This window comes from Pogona vitticeps, chromosome 8 (genome assembly GCF_051106095.1).
Source record: "Pogona vitticeps strain Pit_001003342236 chromosome 8, PviZW2.1, whole genome shotgun sequence".
NCBI classification, from domain to species: domain Eukaryota; kingdom Metazoa; phylum Chordata; class Lepidosauria; order Squamata; family Agamidae; genus Pogona; species Pogona vitticeps.
In genome coordinates, this window is record NC_135790.1 from 22,523,681 (window position 1) to 22,539,764 (window position 16,084).

At 41.3% G+C, this 16,084-nt stretch overlaps 1 protein-coding gene across 16 annotated transcripts in view; it reads left to right on the forward strand.

Moving 5' to 3' along the window:
• The window catches only part of NTM (neurotrimin), an 840,076-nt gene that overhangs the window by 802,587 nt on the left and 21,405 nt on the right, over positions 1-16,084 (forward strand). For 11 of the 16 annotated variants that reach the window (XM_020791964.3, XM_078379837.1, XM_072979117.2 and 8 more), the window contains 3 exons: positions 6,752-6,886; positions 8,001-8,121; positions 9,206-9,357. In XM_020791964.3, the coding sequence (XP_020647623.2) occupies positions 6,752-6,886; positions 8,001-8,121; positions 9,206-9,357 (408 nt within the window). The remainder of the gene's footprint in view (positions 1-6,751; positions 6,887-8,000; positions 8,122-9,205; positions 9,358-16,084) is intronic. The other 5 variants (XM_020791974.3, XM_078379835.1, XM_078379836.1 and 2 more) reach the window with 1 other exon arrangement.

Consider the following 16,084-nt stretch of genomic DNA (forward strand, 5'->3'; position numbering starts at 1 on the left):
TTCCCAATCGGCTAGCCACTTCTGGCAGAGGGAGGGAGGACGAGTCTCCCTGCAAGGCTACCAAGTGGCTAGCCCAGCGGAGCTCCAGAGCAATTGGTAAGAAGAGAGGGGCCGCCCCTTCCACCAGATGTGTGAGTGGACCGTGTGGCCCCAGGGACCAGATCCTCGTTAAATCCAGCTGTGCAGAGATATTATACCCCCATCTCTAGTCCTGGCTCTCTCGGGAGCAAAATGTTCAGAGGGGTGGGGAGAGAATGAGAGAGAGAGAGAGAATAAACACAGAAGGAACGGGTCATAATTTAAATAATCACAGCCTGACCTGTGCTTAAAAATCCATGGATGAGGCAGCAGCTACGTAGTTCACTTGTATGCAGTTTGTGTAGTTTAATGTTGACTCCCCTTTTTGGGAGAAAGGTGGTCTATAAATAAGATTCCTTTTCAAGGAGAAATGCAGGATAAAAATATTCTAAATAAATAAACAGTTCAGGTATCATCATCATCATCATTATCTTAGAGCTGCAGAGCTGGAAGGGACCCGAAAAATCCTCAAGTCCAGTCTTTGTCAAGGAAAGCAGAGTGGGAAATTGAACTCCCCATACCTAAACTACTGAACTATCCAGCAGTTCTAACTATGCAGTTCAATATATGTTGCATTCGTTATGTAAATACAGTGGATTCAGTAGTGCTCTCTCTCGCGTGCACACACACACACACGCATGCGCACACGCACACGCACGCACACACACGCACACACACGCACACACATGCGCGCGCGCACACACACACACACACACACACACACACACACACACACACACACCTTTTCACCTGCCAGGCAAAGTGATAAGAAAGAGTTGGCTGTTCTTGGTCCTTACATGTGATGGCGAGGGAAGCAAAAATTTACATACCTAAAGAAAAGCACCAAGTTTGGGTAGAATACTTTTTAACACAGTCATGATTGTCTCCTTTATACTGTAATAAGAAACTGCATCTTGGCACATAACTCAGAGGAGGTCATCCTCCTTTGATGACCTCCATGCACTTGGGTAAATAAATTGTGTTCTTTGTTAATTAGAAAGGCAGTGAGCTATTATTCTTTCTCCCTTCTTCATACACAGAAGTGAAATTTGTGCACGGACTGTCCTGAAACTGTTAGCTGCATATTCACTTTATCAGCAGAATGCACTGCGCTGCAGAGAAGCAGATTCTAGGTCAGCTGTAAAGAGATCTTTTTTTCCCGACTGTTCCCCTCAGTGTATTCAGAGCCTCTCACATAATATAAAATAGCATTTTTATGTCTTTCTTTCTTTCCATAGGATATTGATTTTGGGGTAACGCCTTCACAAATTGCCCTTCAGTTATGCTAAGTACCGATGAGCTCAGCATTTCTGCCTCCTCCACTGTAATTCCAAAGGGAATTCCATAACTGGAACTCAAAGACATTTGGATGTGAAAAGTTCATCACAATGCTGGGGCAAGGTGTAGATAGCATAGCAAGGCATTGATGCAGCTCACTTCTCTCCAAATATCTCAGAGATCTAAGCAATGTGAAGTGGTCTAAAACGTGATTCTGTCCATTGAGAGATGATGTTGGCAACATTACTGCTTTTTATATATATATATATAAAAACCCTTATCTAGTTCTTTTGCACGAGAATAGAAAATTGCAAAAATTTGCTCTTCACTTCAAGAGATATTATTTGTCGATCACCATGAGAGTTTTCATGTTTGTAACAACACTTGTTTTGTCATTGAATAATTCAGATAATGCAAATTGCACAAAACCACTATAGCTTCTGCTTTATTTTACAGAGTTGTATGCATCCGGAACATAAGATGGGGTTGTTTACATCATTTTGAGCAATCACCCAGCATCTCTGTGCATGCTCTGTGTGTGTGTGTGTGTGTGTGTGTGTGTGTGTGTGTGTGTGTGTGTGTGTGTGTGTGTGTGTGTGTGTGTGTGTGTGTGTGTGTGTGTGTCCATGCATGAAGTGAAAGTGCAAAATGCATCTCAAAGGAAAAGGACATTAGTTTTGTGCAGAGATATTTTGTATAGAGTCAGATTGACAGAAGAAGAGGAGGAGGAGGAGGTTCTTGTCTCCTTGCTGTGGTGATAAGGAGCCCCATGGTGCTTGAAAACCTCTTGTCTAGTTGTCTTGTCATATTCTGAGAACTTGGATAAATGATAACAAGGAACTACGACATTAATGTTCTTGTTGTGCTCCCACAAGTCTTCTCCCTATCACCCTGTCTACATGTGGTGGGCAACTTTCTGAACAGCATAGTCTTGAGTGGAGGCCTGATTTTGAACACCATATTGGTGGACACACGATCCCTGTTCATAAATGTCATTCCTATACAGAGATCAGTGTAAAAGTGAGAGGAATTTCACCTGGTCTCCATCCCCCACACACACACAGTTCCCAAAAGCCTAAAGAGATCTGCTACTTTCTGCTGTTTTCTGCCAGAGTTGATCTCAAGCTTGCTTATTCTTCAAGGAGTTCCAGCAGAAAATATGTTTTTTGTCATTTGTTTTTCCCTTTACTTACAAGTTAGGGATACTTTTGGTATTAACCTGGTATTTTTTTTTTAAAAAAAATTAACTGGAGTTGGTGCAACCGGAATCACCTTAATTTCTCCGGAATGCCTCTAGACTCAAAGAAAAATTAAGATGGCAACTTCAGCAGCCATTTTGTCTAATGTTTTCTAGACCACTCCAGAGTGCCCACTGCCACTCACCCCTGCAGTTGGCTGTGGTTGTGGCATCACCACCCACCTCTCATCCCCCGCTAAGCTTCTTGGGTGGGTTGGGAGCACAACTTTATGTGTTAAGGTGGCCCAGATGGATCTACTTCCTTCGTCTCCCTTAAACCTGGTGCCAGCCTTAAACAAAGTCATGGATAGATGAGCTTTTGGGGAGGTACAGACTCAGTAAATTAATTGCTTTGCTTTATTATTTTCTTGTGAAAGAAGCTAGGCATTTTATGATAATACTCTTAGAATTATAGAGCTGGAAGGGACCCTATGGATCATCGAGGCACAGTAGAGAATCAAACTTCCAACCTCTGGCTCCACATACAGATACCACTAAGCTACCTCAAGGGCCCTTAATCCCCACTGTCCACAAAATATGAGCATGTAGTAAGGTCTAGTGGTCTATTCAGAAACTGTGACTTTCTCTAATGGACATGGCTATAGGATAAGCCATCATATAGGACTTGAAAGATGGAGAATAAAACATATATATATATGGGGAAATGAACACAACCCATAAATTAGCTATTGATAAAGTTAACTGCAAGTAAAATGTGCATGGCAGTCCCATGTAAATTCTCCAGTATTTAAAGAAGGGAGGCTGTAACAGTAGGGTCGTATTATCTATATGGTCAGATGGATGTCATCCCGTAGGACAGAACTAGCCAAAGATATAAGTACTACTAGTTGTTCTGGCAAAGACAGGATCTCACCCACCCTATGGGTATTTAATAAGACCTGAGTAAATGTTCTTCATTTAATTGAGAAAAAATTAGAATAGGGGGAGGGCATTAGCAGAGGCCATTAGAGTTGTACGCCAAAAAAAGTAACTTTTCCACACTCTAGACACCAGACAGTCATGAGAATGAAGGGATGACAATGAAGACAAAGGTTATTTGCATATCCCTCCTTCCTTCCTCCTTATACGTATGTGGCAGATCACACAGTTGTGTCGTATCTACAGCTCTGTCTGGTTCCTTCCCAAGATTATACTTCTGCTTTACCTGTGCAGTACGAGAATGCTGTTACGTTATAGCAGAGCAACAGAATTATAGCTGACACTGGGAAGTATTGCATGCCCCTAAGCGCTTGTTGTAGGGCATTTTGTCCTCCTATGCTGCTGGCTCAGTCCCTAGGGATTGTGTGTGTGTACAGTGTTGGGGGGGGGGACCATAAACATCCTCCCTGCTGTTGTCGTCCAGTGCCAGAAACAGCTGTCCAGAGCTAATTTATTTCCTAATGCTGCAGCAATGTTAATTTATAAATTACACTGGTAATTCAAGCTATTATTAATTTCAGAGGGTGTAGGGCAAGCCTAATTAAAATATGACACCAATTGCCACACATATGTACCAAGGACTACCATTTAAAATTAATAGGAATATTAAGTGTGACACTGGCCGCTGAGACGGTTCGCTCAGTAATTACAGCACACTGGTTGCAGAAGATTTGATAAAAGGAGATGAAGTGGTTTAAGAGCAATAAGGAAGACAGCTCTATCTATATGTCTGTTTCTCTTTACCATATGCCAACATACAAGAGCATCCCTATTCCTTCCTTCCTTCCTTCCTTCCTTCCTTCCTTCCTTCCTTCCTTCCTTCCTTCCTTCCTTCCTTCCTTCCTTCCTTCCTTCCTTCCTTCCTTCCTTCCTTCCTTCCTTCCTTCCTTCCTTCCTTTCAATTTCAATTTCAATTTCAATTTCAAGATCAAATGTGAACTTCATAATTTGCCTTTAAAAAAAGAAGTCCCAGTAGACTGTAGAAGTCCCAGTGAGAGGTAATCTGTAGTAAGGTTATGGACCATTTGGGGTGAGGGAGCCACATGAAATGCAGAAATGAAAATTTCAGCAGTCTTGTAAACTACACATGAACTGAAATGTTCTGATCTACACAGTGGCTACAGTTATAGGAGCCTTGTGCTATGTTTCTGCTGGGCATCCTGTATTCAGAAAATCTGAACTTGACCTCTGTTTAATTTCATTTTCTCCCCTTCCTTCCTTCCTTCCTTCCTTCCTTCCTTCCTTCCTTCCTTCCTTCCTTCCTTCCTTCCTTCCTTCCTTCCTTCCTTCCTTCCTTCCTTCCTTCCTTCCTTCCTTCCTTCTCTTCTCTTCTCTTCTCTTCTCTTCTCTTCTCTTCTCTTCTCCCCCTACTCCAAACACTGGCCTTTTACTTCAAGACTAGATTATCCAGCAGACTAACAATACCTAAGGCTTATGATTTATAGTCTCTTCGTAGAATTCTGCTCATAAAAACAAGTATATCGTTTGTGCTGGAATGGCAAAACTACAGTTTTTAAAATGTATATTATATGCTTCTGATTTACAGAACAACAAAACATTTTTAAGGGATGCACAGAGAACCCTGGCATTTCCACTGGACCATCAAATTTTTTGAAAATTGCTGTATTATGCAAAATGTATATGTAGTGAAGATGGGCACAGACTGCTGGTTTGGCGGTTCATGCTGGTTCATTGATCGACCAGACAGGTGTTCGGTGCTTCCCAGCTCCACCTCCACTGGCAGTGCCCTGGATGCTCTGCTCTGCCTGCTCCAGGCACTACCTCTGAGTGAGTGCCCAGCAGAGAAGTTGTGGCTGGAAAGTGTGGATCACCTGTTCAGCCGATCAATCTGCCAGCATGAAACTCCAAACTGGCAGTTTGTGCCCAGTATAGTGAAGCACTGCTTTTCACACTGAGAACATGCCTCCAATGTTTGGATCTAGCTTCTCTCTCACCCTACCCCTTTCTTCATCCTGTTTCAGGCTTTTCTGCTTGCAAGTGTCAGCTGGCAGAGCAATTCTGCTGGCAGATCCCTCTGTTGGCAGACTGCCAAGATCAGCCAGCAGAGGGGAGAAAAAAGTTCTTCAAGCACGAGGGCCTTTCTGCTCAGAGAAGAAGTTTCTGTCCACTCTATTCCCTCCCCTCCCCCCCAGTTTTTGTTTGTTTGTTTCCTTCCTGCATATAAACATGTACTCTGGACCTTATTTTTCTCTATGTAATTTTCCAGGTGTCTGCACTAGTGTACATTTCCCACTGATAAGACTAAAGTATTAGTCAGAAAGTATATTTGTGTACATTTTCAAAAATACATACATATGTTGAGTGGTGTGCATTTATTTGCTTCTTTTGCCTTCCTCCTTGAGCAAGATACGGGCCTACTCTTGATAATGGTGTTGCAGATCATAAATAGGTTGGGAAACGCTTTCAAAAATTTGTTAATGCTAATGTCTATTCCATTCAGTTTATATTTTTGATGTAGCCACACATCTTAAGATATGTCTTGCCATTTATACCAAAAGCTATATAAATTCTCTTCTATTTGATGATGTACACTAGGAGGTCATACAAAATGTGCATTTGCCCCCCCCACACACACACACTCCTTTGGTTTACAGAAGACGCCAAAGCTATTTGCTCCTCCTGAACTATTGCATTGTTTAAAGTTGGGAGTTCTCATTTTCATAGACACAAAAGCACTGTTTGGAGATTCACAACCAGAGTCAGATTTTTGTAAAGTGCAAAGTTCTTAAGATCACTGATTGATCTATCTTTAAGATGTATCTTTAAGATAGATCAATCAGTGATCTTAAGAACTTTGCACTTTACAAAAATCTGACTCTGGTTGTGAATCTCCAAACAGCGCTTTTGTGTCTATGAAAATGAGAACTCCCCACTTAAAAAATGCAATAGTTCACGAGGAGCAAACAGCTTTGGCGTCTTCTGAACATAGATTATCAATGACAGGTTGCCAAGCATGGCTGGCTGCCGCCTCATTTATAAATAATGCTTCTTCCCTCCGTGTCAACATACCCAGACAGGGAGAAAAAATGGAAGAGATTGTTGCAAGAATAATATCGGAAATTCCCATCAGCATCAACACTAGGTGAAAGATACATGCCGGGTGGTGAACATGGTATACCGTTCATACGTATTCGGCAATCTCAATGTAGTGCTCCATCATTCAGTTTCTTGTTTATTTTCTTTTCTGGCCCCTGGAAGCCACAGGATTCTTGAGTGAAGATGAGTATCTGGAGATCACTGGCATCACCCGGGAACAATCAGGAGAGTATGAATGCAGTGCGTCAAATGATGTTGCAACCCCTGTTGTCCGGAGGGTAAAAGTCACTGTCAACTGTGAGTAACTTAAGCGTAAAATTGTTGTGGTTTTTAAGGGATTGGTAGGACAATATTAATAGGGTTGTCACTTCTGTATGCGTATATATGGATTTAAGAATGCCAGGAGACTAGGGAACATAAATGTATGCAGCCACCATACATTGATAGGTGGATCAATGCATGATCCATTGAGCCCAGTATTGTTGGCTTTCACTGGCAGCAGCTTTCTCTCTCAGACTCAAGCATTATATATGGAGATGCCATAATTTGAATGTGTAGGCATCTACATTCGATGCATGTGCTTTGCCAAGTGAGTTGCATGAGGCCTTCCCTAAGAAATATTTATTGCATTGTAACATTATCAAAAGGAGACAGAACTGCAATGTGTCAAATTAGAGATGCTGGTCATTAGGGAAAGAACAGCAAATGTTGCTTGGGCCAAATGCTTGCATTCAATGAATGGGTCAAGGTCGCACGTATGTGTGTATACTCATTTAGGCACAGATTTGAGGTTCTGTCATGGAGATATGTGCATATGTGTATTCATTTACACATGTTTGTTCACATCCTGTCACATGCATACTAAAAACATACTACCTCCTGCATCACATGGCTTGTATGCATTTACAGTCTTAAGCATGCACACCTATTTTGTACTGTGCAACATGAAAAGTCACAGTGTACTGTGGAGTGAATGGATTTCAGAAGGTGTCAGAAGCTCAGTGCCCATGGATATTGGTGGTGATATATTCAGCCATTCTCAATGGGAATTGTGTGAGAGGGGGCATTTGAAGGGGGGCATAGACCAGAAACTGTTCCAACTTATAAGACTTGTTATATGACTTATACAGTCTTGATTCAGCCTATATTCCTTTCCTATTGTGTTTTTGGCTGTGGCGGGGGGAAAAAGGTTGAGAATGGCTGGTATATATGATTTAATTTGTCCAATGACCTCTGCCTTTGCTCACTGAGTATCAGTGATACAGTCAAGGTTCGCTGTAAATAACGAGAATGTTTGGCATAGAGCACTTTGTTTTGGCATCTGAAAGAAAGGATTTTGAAGCTACTGCCTAGCAATGGAAGGCCACAGAGAGTCACAGAGATCAAGCCTCTGCTGTTCCTCTTTCTACAGACCCACCGTACATCTCAGATACTAAAAACACTGGTGTACCAGTAGGACAGAAGGGGATTCTCCAATGTGAAGCATCTGCAGTTCCATCAGCAGAGTTCCAGTGGTACAAAGATGATAAAAGGTATGTGATTGTCATGGCAGGAGCATAGCTGTACACTGCTGTAGGAGCATCCCCTCAAAATCCCTTAGTTATAATCGCTTACCCATTAAAAACATTGAGCATTGATCAAGTCGTTGGGGGAACTCATTAATGTTTGCAGTCAGATATATGGATCCATTTCCTGGCTTTCATGGTGGCGCTGTGGGCTAAACCGCAGAAGCCTGTGCTGCAGGGTCAGAAGACCAAGCAGTCGTAAGATCGAATCCACGTGATGGAGTGAGCTCCCGTCGCTTGTCCCAGCTCCCGCCAACCTAGCGGTTCAAAAGCATGCAAATACAAGTAGATAAATAGGGACCACCTCGGTGGGAAGGTAACAGCGTTCCGTGTCTAAGTCGCACTGGCCATGTGTCCACGGAAGATTATCTTCAGACAAACGCTGGCTCTATGGCTTGGAAACGGGGATGAGCACCGCCCCCTAGAGTCAAACACGACTGGACAAAAATTGTCCAGGGGAACCTTTACCTTTATATGGATCCATTTCCTGGCTTTCAGGCAAGGGCCTGTGATAGCCATGCAGACCCTTTTCATCAGGACCTGGCCTTCACAAGATTATTTTGGGGGGTGTCAGTTGCCCCATATGTAAGGGGAGAAAACCAGCGTTTGAACCATTTATGGGTGGGGTGGGCAGAAGAAGAGCATCCACTTTAAAAACAGCTGGCAAAGAAATTGTCTGCCTCGAGATGTTTGCTTTTGGCATAAGCGGCAAGGTGGGAAAAGAAAGGATGTTAAACCCAGCAAGCGCAGGTAGTGAAAGTGCCTCTCCTGGGGCCAGCTCCAGATAAATGACCTGCGTAACCACTTCCAGTTTATGTTTTCAATGAAATCTCTTCATAAAGTTACCAGTTGGACACAGAAAATTACATCAGATTTCCCCCCAAGTGGGAGCTCAAATTTAGTTAGGTTGATCAAATGCAGTAAATTATAGGCAGCAATGCAATTTATAGAAACCTGAGCCAGTCCTTGATAACTACTTTATCTTTCATTTTGAACTTGTGAGCATTATTTCCAATCGCCTCGGATAGATGAAATATCACCTGTGTTTCAGGCTCATCGAAGGGCAGAAAGGGTTGAAAGTTGAAAACAAGGCCTTCTTCTCCCGCCTGACTTTTTTCAACGTCTCGGAGCAGGACTATGGAAATTATACTTGTGTGGCCTACAACCAGCTAGGAAACACCAATGCCAGCATCATTCTGTACGGTAAGTAAGGTGTGCATTGACTTGGTCGTGGGACTGTGAGGTGCTGGAAGGATAAGTCTGGGGGAGGAAGAGGAGAGTGGGGGAAAAAGGGTCTATTTGCAGTGAGGGAGACACAGAGTCATTCAATGAGCCTATGGATCAGTATTGTTAACTCCTTGGCAATCATTAGAACCGCTAATGGTGGATGAGATCACCCTAGTATCCTGTCTTTGGAAGAGCATGGGTGGCGCATCCTATCTTTGCCATTCATTCTCATGTTTAGCGAAAGACATCACAAGAACAAGACATACATAACTCAGTGACTTTCAGGATGCTGAGTTGTAAGCAAACACTATTCTCAGATGCCAGTGGAACAAGACATGAGATGGATTGATCTAACATAGATGGAGGCAATATTAGGGAAAGGAGCTTCTTGATGGGAGAAGTCAACCCAGAGGCCAGGCCTTTCTTCCATCCTGTTTCTTCCATAGCAGTGGTTCCCAATTTTTTTTTCCAATTCACAGCTCCCTTTCCACCCCGATCCTGGGCATGGGGCACTCTTTCCTCCCTGGGTTTGGCTCTCTATTGCTTTTTGCTGGTCTCCCTATTGCTCTGCCTGCAAACGTCCTCACTCCAATCTTCTGATGGTCCCCTCTTCCTTTTCTCCAAGCCTCTTGCAAAATGTCCAGAGCTGCTGTCGCAGCTACAAAGTACTGAGTACCGTTCTACTCCAAATAATGAAAGCATATGCTATGGTGAAGAGTTGAGTGTTTGGTTTCCCACCAAGGCCAGCTGAGTGACCGCGCAATTTGTCCCCTACTTCTGATACTCAGAACCTGAAGGCTTTATTTATCATAGAACCAGGTGCAAACTATGGTGCTGGAAGTGGCGAGTATCAATACCTATAGCTTCTGATTTGATTCATTCGTATTCATTCATTGATTCATTCATTCATTCTGCATTCTAGTTCAAAAGATTTCTATAGCAATTTTTTTTTAATTTTCAAAACAAAAATCTCAAAGGACTTCACAAGAAAAATCAAATCAGTAGCTAAAAGTAAAAAAATTACCAGAGCAATGTTCTTTTTAATAAAAATGAGTTAAAAGACTTTTAAACCATTGGTATAATACTGTATCAGTATCAGTAAGACTACTTGGGTCTTCAGTTTGTGGCTGAAATATCCGCCACTGGGAGTCCACCTATGTAAGGCAAACACAGAGTATACCCTTCCTGCCTCATGCTTTGGTTAATAGCTGTGGATAATCCCATTCTCCATTAATTAATCTAATGTGCTCTGTTGGGAACAGAACTCGGCTTGAGTTTCCATATGGAGTTTCACAAAACAGTGAACTTGAAGCCAAACTATCAATCCCTGTTTTGCAAATATGTGGCTGGAGACAGAGAAAATAGATCTTTTTTAGGTCTTTAGAGTTGTTAAATCAGAGGCATCAAACCCAGCTGTAATTGGTGGATCATTTCACCTTTTCTGTAAAACAAAAGAAAAGTGCATTTAAATCAGTACTCCACACTTAGCCTGGCATATTCCATGGACATAAATCTTGTTCAGTTTGATTCAGGTCATAGAATGCAACTGATTGTTCATGTTATAACAGGACATAATCTTTTTCCTGTTGAGTTTCCTCACTTGATTTCTGATATTCAGTCTTCACTGTAGCCTCTTTCTTTCTGTTCCATTGTTTTTTGCCTGAAAAAATTAAATTAGTATGAAATCTGACCTCTCAAATTCACTGAGGATTGCTCAGGTATCCTGAATAAACAACATCTGGTTTTCACCATGGAGAGAGGATCTTCTGAGACGTTGATTCCAGCTTTGGAATCAAATAAGCATTTTCTAATTATCTATACTGTAAGTAGCCTGTTTTAATTAAGAAAGTACAAAATGCTCACCTGAGATACCATACCACTTTGGTCTTTTCTAGAAATTTCTTAGATGTTTATCTAGAGAAGTCTCATAATCAGTATTTGTGACTCAGCTAGTGGACACTACCAAAGAGGGCATTAACTGCTAAAGTGGGGGGAGGGGAGGGACCTCTAGAGCTGAGGAGGGCAAGATATCTTGAGTACATCAAGATGATGTACTCTGTTTGCAGACGTTAATAGTATTGGCAGTTAAATGTTTCTTCAGAATTGTCAAAAGTACAATAGGACCCTCCATATCCACTGAGGATTGGTTCCAAGCCCCCTGTGGATACTGAAAATTGTGGATAAAAGCAATCACTAGATAGATAGATAGATAGATAGATAGATAGATAGATAGATAGATAGATAGATAGATAGATAGATAGATAGATAGATAGATAGATAGATAGATAGATAGATAGATAGATAGATAGATAGATAGATAGATAGATAGATAGATAGATAGATAGATAGATAGCATGGAAAAAGGGGAAAAGGTAAAAAAACTCAGAAACAAATATTTTACATGCATTGCCAGAACTGGCCACTAGACAGTGTCAGAGACCATGCTATGTATTCTTGAATTCCTAGCACAAATATTCAATGCATGATATCTGGATCCCTCTATTGGCCAATTCTGGTAATATATTTGAAAATACTTTTTTTTTTCTGGATTGTTTTCTTATGATATTTTTATTATTTCCAGACCATGGATAAATGAAACCATGGGTACTGAGCCTGTGGATACAGGGGTCATACTGTACAGTGTTCTTTGTTGTGTCTGAAGGCATCAGACTACCTTAAGACATAAGACATAAGACATAAGAAATTTATTTGTCATTGCGCTCACAATTAACGCAGCGGTGTTTGCACTCCAAGTCAGATCATTTGTTATGATAGTCCAGGACTATAAGGTTATAAGGCGTCCAGGACTGAAGGGTAGCATGCAATGATTTCTCAACATCTTGTTACTACCTGCAAACATCTGGTATCTGAGGCAAAGAGTGGGCCTGGTCCTATAAAAAGAGTCATCAGAGCCTACAAGCTTGAAGTAGCTTACTTCAACTAGCTCAATCTCGCCAGCAGGTATGGGATTTTCAGATTTCTTAGACTACAAATCCCATAATTCATCATTCTAGCAGCTCCACCTGACAGACCCATACCTACAGACACCTTAACGTGGTTCACCTGAGGAACAGGCCTAGCTGGGAAAGCTTTGGGGCTTAACATAGGTCTAGTCCACCCTAGCTTCTTATTAAGAAATGAAACTGCACCTATGCAGGTGGGGGCTTGCTTTCTGAACAGAAATCTAGGGCATAGGCTAGGCCTATGCTTCCTCCCAAGACCTTCGCAGGCCATCCCACCAGGTGAGTCACACTTTGGTGTGGGCCTGTCCGATGAAACTCCTAGAGTGGAGAATGACGTGATTTGTCTCACGAGAAATCTGAACATCCCTTGCCTAGTCACTTTGCAGCTTATGCAAAAATTGTGTTTTGCAATGCATTGCCAGTTTATTTATTTATTTATTTATTTATTTATTTATTTATTTATTTATTTATTTATTTATTTATTTATTTATTTATTTATTTATTTTTCATCCCTGTTAAGAGATAAATGGATCATTTGTTTGTATTTAGTATAGAATGAGGCCAAAAAAAAACAAAAAAAAAAAACCCTGTGTTTTGGAAGTGGATCCAAATTAGATGATCTACAAGCATGCTGTCATGTTACATCCGTGAAAACAGTTTTCGTCCTTTAACTATCCCGTTCCTCAAGGACCATCACATGGTTCCACATGTTGGGAACATCAGATCTTCTTTCCTATTGCCACCTCCTCTTTACAGTTTTATGGACACTTCTGAGTATGACTCTCTAGCTTCCAAATGTCCTTCAGTTTTTTTGAAGGGTCCATCTGTCCACAGAAATTTCCTGATTCATGTTTCGTGCTTTCATCTCGAGGCATTCCCTCCCCAAGTATATTACTCTTCAGGAAACTAAACAGAAACAACGGTGGCAAAGGAAATATATATATATATATTTGTATACAAACAACAACTAAAATTTTTCAGAGAGCCTTCCCTGACATCGCCACCCTGGAGTGCCGTCTGCTAGGTGCGGCTTTTCAGAATAAACAACCCAAGCGTCTCGGCGATCGCAGGTTTGCTTCCAAGTCGCATTTTCTATTACTGCAACATAAAATAAAAAATTGACTTTAGCAAAGGGAGGCGGGGAGGGCTCTGTAGCCTTATCTGGAAGCTATTTTCTCCACATGCCAGAGCTCTGATTAGAGTGATGGATCCATCTGACACCACTCACAGCTAGGGACAGCTGTAATTGCTTGGCTTATTTGTCACGCTTCTCTACGTTATAGCAGGCAGCACCACCGCTTGCCTTTCATGCCAGCTGAGAGCCAGGGTGAGGAGCAAACCTTTACTGCCCCATTTTCCCCTGGCCTTCACCCTACTCCAAACCAATCAGAAGAACCACCTCACTCCATCTCTGTGGTCATTCTCACACCGCCTTCTTAAGGGGGCTTACCAGGAGGAACTGACTCAACGTAGCACCACTAGATGTCTTAAACCTTTCTGTATAAAGGTGGAACCTTTGTTTCCGTGGTAACCAGTGCTGACAACTAAGGAACAAATGACTTATAAAATCAAGGCTGAAGATACGGGGACCAAGTATATGATGGAACTCAAAGGGCTATAAAGCCTGAATCTGTGCCCTGATGTGTATTTTAAACAAACTGAACGAGAACTCTTGAGTTCTCTTACTCATGGGACAAAATGAGGCCTGCATCTCCTGGCCTTGCCATCAATATGACGCAGCATTGAGCCACATCTATATCTGTGGAGTCACACACATGTATGCGAATTATGTGCCTTTACATAGTACAGTGATGCCTCGGAAGACGAAATTAATTCGTTCCGCGAGTTGTGTTGTATTGTGAACATTTCATCTTGCAAAGCGTGGTACTAAGGATTGTGTGATTTAAAACAAAACCCTCTGAAAAGGAAAATAATTTGTCTTGTGAAGCATGGCCATGGAAAAAATTTGTTTTGCGAGTCACAAAAAAATCGCAAAACGCTTTCGTCTTGCGAGTTTTCCGTTGCATAAGGCGTTCGTCTTCTGAGGCATCACTGTACGTACTCAGGTAGGAATCTTTGACCTCCCCTCTCATCTTCCCCTAAAGAAGATGTTGGAAGCTTAGGTGCTGTTTTTTTTTGGGGGGGGGGGGTTTATGAGAGAGTGAATTTCCATTATCTCCTTGTCTAAATCTCTGGAATGTTGTTGTTCTGAGATATCTACATTGACATAGCTTCAAACTGCCCCTCCGTGGTGCTGTGTGACGAGCTACACCAGTATTTTAGGTCATGTGTCACTGTTTCTCAGGGCAAAAGTAGAAATTGTATGATAGCTAACTGTCTACCAAATGGGTATCTCAGACCTGTTAGTCCTCAAATAGGTGTTGTGTGTTTTAATGAAAACCACCAGTGTTCCAATGGAAAAGGAGTAGCCAGGGGTTCAAAGACTGCTTCACCCTTACCTTTCTGGGTAGTTTGACACTCACAATTCTGCCTACGTGTTATCTCTGACTGGAAAAGTGGTTGTGAAAATGCACTTTGTAGTAAGAGAATTACTGAAGGGAAAATCATTTAAAAACTCTGTTGCTGCTCTTCTTCGTATACTCATAATCTCTGGAAGCTGCTTTTAATTCAAAAGAAACAAATGTTAAGAGTCAGAGGCTGTTGCGTGAGTCTACCATGTGGGGAATTGTAAATCTTTGCTCATTTCATTCTTGCAAATGAGAATGAAAAACATTATTTTTTTTCTCTGCTGCTTGAGATTATGAGAGTTTCTATGCCTTTTTCCCCTTTTGGGGACTTTTTTGGGGAAAAAATTCAGAGAAGTTGCCTTTTCATAAAAGGAAATTATACTTTGAATAAATCCATATTATGCATTTAATTTTTGTTTTGTTTTGGCCAAATTACAAAGATCTCGTATGTGCCCAATGTAAGGTGTTCTGACCAAGCTCCAACATTTTATGGTAATATTGCTGCTGTGGAAAAAAAAGACCCACTCTTTTTCATTCTAGCTCAGGAGCAAGAAATCTGGCTCATGTTGGGTTACTTTTCTCTTTTTGAGGGAGTAACTTTCATATATTACAAAAGCACCCTCTCTCATTAAGGGAAAGAATATTTGAGAATATTTTCTAACATTTTTACAGTGATATCACATTTCCTTTCACCTTCAGGAACATCTTTACTAATGGCCAGCTTATTGTCTGAGGACTACTTTTTCTTTCTCTTTTGTTGTAAATAAGTGGATGGGGCTATATATTAAACATGCAAACCAAGAACACAAATCTCTGTGTTAATGGCGAGACAATGTTTTAACCAGCATTGTTGAGAGTGTTACTGTGGTTCTTTCAAGATTCGGTGGAGAGAATGCAGCAAATGCATTTTTGGCTAAATCACAAATAATCAAAGCCAGAGTCATTCATTGATTCATATATTTGTGTACTATAACTGTCAGATATAGAAACTAATATATGCAAATACAAGTAAACACTATGTGTATTAATAAGGTATGCATAGGATTGAAATGATTGCATTGACGATTGATCATTCATCATTGTTCTGACGCTATCGGAAAGACTCGGAACAGGCAAAAAGAATTGGAAAGCCAATTATATTTGAAAAGCAGTGAAAAGAAATGGTAAAAACTACAGCATAAGGTGATACAACATAGTGAGAGCTACCATGTACAACAGGCTGTGGCTGGAAGCCAAGTCACATATGTCTTATATTAATTTTCAGAGATAATC